The 8,050-nt window shown below is 47.7% G+C and overlaps 1 protein-coding gene across 1 annotated transcript; it reads right to left on the bottom strand.

The window, feature by feature from the left end:
• Positions 1-1,094: 1,094 nt before the first annotated feature.
• Positions 1,095-4,702, bottom strand: OTUD1 (OTU deubiquitinase 1). The gene has a single exon (XM_082385527.1). It carries the CDS (start codon positions 3,814-3,816, stop codon positions 2,347-2,349), a length of 1,470 nt encoding a protein of 489 aa, XP_082241653.1. The 5' UTR covers positions 3,817-4,702; the 3' UTR covers positions 1,095-2,346.
• Positions 4,703-8,050: the final 3,348 nt, after the last annotated feature.

The following is an 8,050-nucleotide window of genomic DNA, read 5'->3' as shown; positions in this document are numbered from 1 at the left end:
TTAGCTGCGTAATTCAAATAGAAGTATTTCTTTCTTCCCAAGTTACATAATTAGGGAAGCCATGAAGCAAACCTTATCTTACCTAAAAACCAGAGATTCATGATTAGGTAACATTTAAACCTTTGACCAATTGCCTTTCCTTGATAACCAATGGGATCCTTCCACTTGTATTTATTTATTTATTTATTTATTTATGGCTGTGTTGGGTCTTCGTTGCTGCACGCGGGCTTTCTCTAGTTGTGGTGAGGGGGGCAACTCTTCGTTGCGGTGCGTGGGCTTCTCATGGTGGTGGTTTCTCTTGTTGCAGAGCACGGGCTCTGGGCACATGGGCTTCAGTAGTTGTGGCTCATGGGCTTAGCTGCTCCACAGCATGTGAGATCTTCCCGGACCAGGGCTCGAACCCGTGTCCCCTGCATTGGCAAGCGGATTCTTAACCACAGCGCCACCAGGGAAGTCCCTCCATTGGTCCTTGACCATCCTTCCACAGTCAAGCAAGGAACTCAAAGTCAATTGTCTATAATCATGACATCAACTTAAAACTAAAAAATCCAAACTAGCTGTGCTTATCCTGCAATAGGCATACCAGCACTATATATACAGACACTACCAGCATTATGTATACAGACAGACAGGCTTCTCAACTAATCTGATAACACATCTTAAAATTAATGCATTCCCTTGATCTCAAGAGGCCAGACTGGATAAAAGTAAAGGCCACTGCTTTGTTCACTCTTTAAAACATTAAAATCTGTGCTGACAGTGAGTGGCACACAAAACTATACTTAGACACTGTGCTGGTTAACACAGTACTTGCACTTCCCTGTTCATTAGCCATTGGTACATCTATAGTCTTAGGAATTACAATGAGAAATAATGAGAGCAATTTCCTGAGTTACTCCACCTTTATATTACATTTCATTGAGACTTATCCTCTGAAATTACTGGTTGTCCTATCCTGTTTACGTGAGAACTTAAGAAACCTCTCATAATTCTGACATCTTTACACATGAAAAAAAATTGTATACATGTAAGAAAGGTTCCTACAGATGTCATTTTATCATTTAAAAATCACTTTAGCCAAAAAGACGTAAAAGTAAAATTACACATTTTATTCATTCATTCCATCAGCTGAGAATTGCTCAATTGTACAAATACGATATTGTACCAAAAAAATCACAAAATGTTACAAAATAAAAAAGTACAAACTGCATTACTTAATAAATACGACTAAAAGTAGTTAAAGTGGAAATGAGATAGGTTTTAGGTTGGAAACAATGTTTGACCCAGCAAACCATACAAGCTCTTGTATACAGACATTTTTATTTGTACATAATACAGGGCAATCCTATTTTGCCTTGTGAAAGAATTTAAAAGGAATAGACTATGAAGACAGTATTCTTCTGCTGGAAAATAACTGCCAAGGTTGGTTGGGGGCATTTATGCCATTAGTTTTTCAATCTCTCGGTTGAATCCAAGAGGCTATATATAAAGCAGGAGGCTTATCTCGTCACAAAGTCTTCTATCACGTTACAATTATTTTTTCAACAAAATGACAAATATAAATAAAAACAATTGAGAGCACCAGACAATCTATTCTAAACCTCAACCAGATTACAGAATAATCACTCTGCCATCAGCAAATATCAGACTTTCATTCAAGTAAGAGCTGGTACTATTCTTTAAAGGAAAAAAAAAATTCTTCCCATAACCTCCCCTTAAGTATTTTCTCTTTAAAAGGTTGACCATTTCTAGAAAAATAATGATTTTCCAAACAACAAATCTGTTTCATCAAAACGGAATGGGCCAATCATCTGGTAATATGAATGCATCAATATCCATTTTAAGTAACTACTTACGAACTGTAAATTTCAAATTCAACAACAAAAAATACTAAATCACAAACTCTGTTCAAAATAATAAACTTCATATAAAGCACTTCTCTGGATTTACGCCGGAAAGCTGTGTGTCAAAATGGAACACGTCATAGATGAAGATACACCAATTGTTAAAAATGTTGTGCAAAAATACATTTTTATAGAAAATAGATTACCAGGAATGAACAAAATTTACACTGTGAGAAATCAGCTTGCAAATTAAGTAGTGCCAACTTTATACAGCAAATGATAAATAGCAGTAGGATCACCCAAAGCTATCATGAAACATCACTTAGGTGCCCAGCAACCTTCAGCTCTGAGGAGAAAACATTCAAAAACATGATTAAGGCATTACACCTACAGTAAATCTACTTCAAAGTTTAAAAGTGCTATTACCCTGATTAGAGTTCACGTAATTCTCCAAACACAAATTAGGTCTGCAATTTTCCCAGGGTGGAGGGCTTCAGACACTTCAAGAGCATGCGTTTTGTTCAATATACATTTTGGATAGGGATATGGCCATGGACTTGGCGAGTTCTTCGTCGCGTTTTCTTTGCACTTGAGTCTGCCTGCACCAAGTGTCATACTCCGGATTCGGATAGGAGTGATCAAACACCGCGTCGTAATGTCCGTTACTGAGCCAACTGAGCCAAATGCTAGGCCTTAGGGAATCCTCTGGGCCCAAATAGTGAATCATGGTAGACACCGTGGGGCTCTCCAGCCTCCCGCCAGTAGTTAGATGTACATTCACGTTCAGCATCTGCCCCATGGCCAGAAGTTCAGGGTACCCGGCCCACGCCCCGTCCTGAGCAGCGGCGATGATAAACTCCCCCACGTCGCCCTCAATCAGGGGGCTAAAGTGGTCGAGGTGGTCGGCGATGTGGTGCACCGTCTGCTCTCGCAGCTCTCGGTGCAGGCTCTGGTCCCCGTACACCGCCTTGCTGACCGCTCGGTAGAGGCAGTTGCCGTCGGGAATGATGTGAAATCGGTACTTGTTCCTCTGCCGCAGGTACTTGTCCTGCCTCTCCACCTCGGCCAGGTACAGGGCCAGCTTCTCGTCCTTGGGATCCGACCTGGAGACGATCGCCGCCTCGGCCGCGCCGCCCGGAACCGCCTCGCCGCTCCGCGCCGGAGGCCCCTCTGCCTCCGGGTCGGGCCGCCGCGGCTCGTCGGCGCTGGGAGGAGGGTCGCCGCGGTCACCGGCCCTGTCCCAGCCCCGGAGGCTCCTCTCCGCCGGGCGCTCCTCGGCCCACGGGCCGGGGCCGGCTTCCGGGCTCCCCGGGGGCGGCGCGGGGCCGCGGTGCTTGGCGGCGGCCAGGGCCTGGCGGTGTTCGCTTAGTCGGAAGTTTCTGTCGGGCCCCTCGCGGGCCGCGTCCAGGCCGGCGGGCTCGGGGCCGTCGGGCCTCAGCAGCTCCTCCAGGAGCCAGGCCGAGGAGCCCCGCCGCGGCGGGACCGGCGCGCCGGGCGGCGAGGCCAGCAGGAGGCAGCGGCCGCGCGGGGCGGCGGGCGCCGCGGCGCCGGGCTCCGGGCCGCGCAGCAGGAGCCGGTCGGCGCCCAGGGCCCGCACGGTGATCTGCGCCGTGGACGTGTAGTGCGGCGGCAGCGGCGGCTTGCAGGACCCGCCGGGCGGCCCGGCGGCGGCGGCCGAGGCGGGGGCGGCGGCCCCAGACACCATCTCGAAGCAGGAGGAGAAGGCGGGCATCTTGGCGGCGGGGGCGGCCGCGGCTTCGCGGGGCTCGGCGGCCGCGGCCGGCTGGCACTCACCGGTATCGGGCTCTGGCGCGCTGCCGGCGGGTCCCGGGGGCTGCAGCGAGACCTTGAACGGGGCGGCGGCGGCGGCGGCGGCGGCGGCGGCGGCGGCGGCGGGCGGAGCGGTGGCTGCGGCCGTGGGACCCGGGCCCCCGGCTGGGTAGTGGGTGCAGACGCTGCTGTAGAGCTGCATGTCCCTGCCCGCCGCTCGGCCCCTTATAGGCGCGCCGAGCCCCGGTGAGGGGACACACCCTCCGGGCCCGGGGGAGGGGGCCGGCCGAGCGCGGTGACCCAGTGCCCCGAGAATAGAAATGACCAAAGGGCCGCCGGCGCGTCAGGAGCCGCATATAGTGCCCGGGGCCCCGCCAAATTCCTGCTGCGCCACAGCACGCGGTGGGGGCGGGGAGGGGACGCGCGCTCGACCCCTGCCGGCGCGCTCGGCCCGCAGACCCGGGACGCGTGCGCCCGCTGCCGCTGCTCCGGCCCGCGGCGGCCGCTGGGGACTCTCTGAGGGAGCCGCCCGCCCTGCTGGAGCGCGTCCCACCGGCGAGGAGCAGCGCGCGGCTCGCTGAGGGGCCAGGAGGCGGGGCCGCGGTTGTTTACCTCAGGCCGCGCGGCCGCGTCACGTGCCCCCGCTGGAATGCGCGGCTCGTCGCGTCGCCCCATTCAACCGCCGGGGTTCGTCCTGCCCCTCCTGCTCGCCCCGCCCTGTTCGGCGACGTCATGGGCGTGGCCCGCGGGCGCGCGGGCGGGAGAGCGCGGAGGGTCGGAGCTCTCTGTGCGGTAAAGGGGCTCCTTGCCGCTGCCCCACCTCAGCCGTAGTTTTAGACGCCGCGCTTTTCTGCGCTGCTGCAGCGGTCGTGGCGGGATGGACACTGCTTGGGGCGGGCTAGAATGCTGAAAGTGCGCGTTTCGGAAGAAGCTTCCGGCTTCGGTATGGAGAACGGAGAGCTGCCCTGAAACCTGCACGGCCTCTGCCTGGTCATAGCACCACTGCCGTCTTCTTCATTCAGTCCCTTGGGTTGTATTGTTAACGTAGCGTGACGCCTCCCTTTCTCCCCAGCACCTTGCTGCCCTGCTAAACCGAAACCAACTTTTCTGCAGCCCTAACCCGTGACGACGAGCAAATACAAGACGGGCGAAATACCAAATGCCTAACAGAGCCTTTTGAAACTAGGGGCAGCTGCTAACCGTGGGTCAGAGGCAAAGTAGAGAGGGTCGTGATGCATCGCGAATGTGTTGAAATTGAATAGAATTTTGAACATAGTTGTACCCAATTGTGTTAGTTGTCCCTGTTTGTAAAGGAAAGCCGTAATACGCACATGATCAACCGTGTACTGACTGTACAGTAGTAGGCAGCTCTTGCTATATTCTGAGCTTTGATCACATGCTAAACTAACAGGCCCTAAACGTTCAAAGGGAACCTAGGAAGCTGTCCCACCGTTTTACTGATGAGGAAATAGCTTACGTTGTGGCGTACGCCTCCCCCGACCCTTCCGCTGAAACGTAAATTCCATGAATGGAAGACTTAGTCTTGGAAACCAAAGGTGTGTTAGAATTACGAACCCTAGCACAGAGCCTGGCACGTAGTTGGAACTAATTAATATTTACTGAATGAATGAATTAATGGAAGAGGAGTTCCCAAGACACTGGAGAAGCCAGAATTACGATCCCGGTTTCCTGATCCCAGCAGCGTTTGCTCGGGTCACATGAACCTGTTAGGCAAATCAACTCAGAAGGAAAAACAACCACTTAAAAATCTAACCGTCTTTTCAACTTCTGTGACACCCCATTGGGAGCTTGTAGACCTCACTAGCTAACTATAAAAGGGAAATTACTTAGATTTCATCACTGCTTTGAGGGTTATCTGTTGCTCTGTGTATTCAGCAGTTCACCCTGAGCTCTACCTGTAGCCTTTCAGTAGCTGGCGTTCTGAAACAGAAGACAAAACAATTAACAATAAAATAACCCCTAAATCGTATTTACTGAGTAGCCATCGTGTGCCTAGCCGAGCTAGCAAACAGGAGCATGGAGGGAGATAAGGAAACTATTAAAAAATGTAAATCCTAAAGCAAGAATGTGTTTTGAACAGACTGGAGTAAACACAGGGGAAAAAAAAAAAACAAAAACAAGGCTAGGTACACAGAAGACAGGCTAGGTCTGATGTACCAAATTAGGAATGTCAAAAAAAATTCGTGAGTAAATTTGATGATCTGATTGGCTTTATTAAGAGATTCGGGCTTAATTCCATCAGGCAACATCCCATCCAGCAGCTAGAAGGGTGCTTCCACCTGTTGTAGAAAATGGAAAGTTTTTTTTATAGGAAAAAGGGTGGGGTAAGGGCGTTATTAGCAAAAAAGAAGAAAGAATTATTTTTAGGTCAGGACTTTTGGTGTGGGGTGGCGGCGGGTGAGGGTTTTATGATGCAGACTGCTTCTTCCTCTGGGGAATGGAGAAGGCCTACATGACAGGTGAGCTCAGTGCTGCTGATCAGAATAATTCCAAACCGGTTGATTAAGATTACATTTTTAAAAAAATTTTCATAGCTATTTCCTTTATTTTTTAATTTATTTATTTTGGAGTATAGTTGAGTTACAATGTTGTGTTAGTTTCAGGTGTACAGCAAAGGGATTCAGATATATATATACTTTTTCAGATTATTTTCCCATATATGATTAAGATTACATTTCAGCAGAAGGTTGAAACTGCAATTAAGTCTTGGTTTGTTGTTGTGCGACCATTTTCGGGCCTATTCTTTCTTTCTTTTTTTTTTTTTAAACAGGAACAAATATCAACAAAGATGTGAAGATTCAAAACTTTAATATACGTGAAGCCGCTTTTTTCAATTTTTTCTTTTAGTCTGTGTGGGGATGGTAGACTATATACCTCAATGCATATTCACTGTGAGAATCAGCATCCACTCTGTATCTTGGTCTGGAAAATCTTCCTAGAGGAGGTGGTACTTCAAGAGACTCAAAGCAGGGATAATTGCCAGTCTTGGAAATGGGAGTTGTTTTCTGCCCTTGGAATGTAAGAGAAGGCAAGGCCTGAAAGTGATAGCAAAGAGATTAGGGTATGAAAGAGGGGGAGGCAAGTTCAGTTCCTTGAAGTGCCATCTGAAAAGAATTCCTAATGATTGTCTTCTGGAAAATCATCTGTCTAGCATATTTCGGTGCCACGTAGAAAACTGGCAGAAGTTTAGAAAAATAGGCTTCTTGAATAGGCTAGAAAAAACAGAAAATTTCAGCAACTAGCCACCAAAAGTTAGCAACAAGACAATCAATAGGTTAAAACAAAACAAAAAGGACAAGGCATTTAATCAATGAATATTTATTGAGCACCAGCTTTGCTCCCAGCATGGTGCCAATTACAGGGAATTCAGACACAGATTCTGTCCTGCAGGCCAAGCAGCAGAAACCTAACCACTAAAGGCATCTTTGTAAAATAGGACCCAATCCCAGCATGTTTTTTGAAGATACATACATGTATGTATGTATCTTAGCTGCATTCCTTTAAAGAAAAAAAATTCCCAACCTCTTCCCTTCCTACCAAAATAAAACTTTTAAAAATGCAAACAATTTGGACTTGCCTGGCGGTCCAGTGGTTAAGATCCCAGGCTTCCACTACAGGGAGCACAGATTCGATCCCTGGTCGGGGAACTAAAGATCCCGCTTGCCGCATAGTGTGGCCAAAAAAAAAGAAGCTAACATTCATTCATTTAGTCACCCGTTAAATCATCATTTATTTACAAACCTAATATGAAAAATCATCTTGAAAAAGAATAAAGTTGGAAGACTCATGCTTCCCAATTCCAGGACTTACTACAAAGCTACAGTCATCAAGACCGTGTGGTACTGGCATAAAGGTAAACATATAGATTGGTGGAATAGAACTGAGAGTCCAGAAATAAAGCCATATGTGTATGATCAATTGTCTTTGACTGGGTGGCAAGACAATTCAATGGGAGAAAGAATAGCTTTTTCAACAAATGGTGCTGGGACAACTGGATATCTACATACAAAAGAATGAAGCTGGACCTTCAAAAAATTAACTTAAAATGGATCAAAAGTAAGAGCTAAGATTATCAAATCCGTAGAAGAAATTTGAGGCAGAAATCTCAGTGCGCATGGATCAGGCAATTGTTTCTTAGATGTGACACCAAAAAAGACAACAAAAGAAAAGAATAGTAAGTTGGACTTCATCAAAACTAAAAACTTTGTGCTTCGGAGGACACCATAAAGTGAAAAGACAAACAGAAGAATGGGAAACTATATTTACAAGTCATATATCTGATAAGGGACTTTGAAATATATAAAGAATGTATTAAAAAGTCTTATAATTCAATAGTAGAAACACAAGTAACCCAACTTTTAAATGGACACATAATTTGTATAGACATTCCTCCAAAGAAGATAAACAAACAGCCA

Source organism: Balaenoptera borealis, assembly GCF_965194805.1.
Source record: "Balaenoptera borealis genome assembly, chromosome: 3".
NCBI lineage: Eukaryota > Metazoa > Chordata > Mammalia > Artiodactyla > Balaenopteridae > Balaenoptera > Balaenoptera borealis.
Note: the sequence above shows the minus strand (reverse complement) of the source record. Positions and strands in the feature narration are given on the sequence as shown.

Bases quoted from the DNA above. Each gene is read 5' to 3' on its own strand.
- OTUD1 (XM_082385527.1), bottom strand. From the start codon at position 3,816: ATGCAGCTCTACAGCAGCGTCTGCACCCACTACCCAGCCGGGGGCCCG.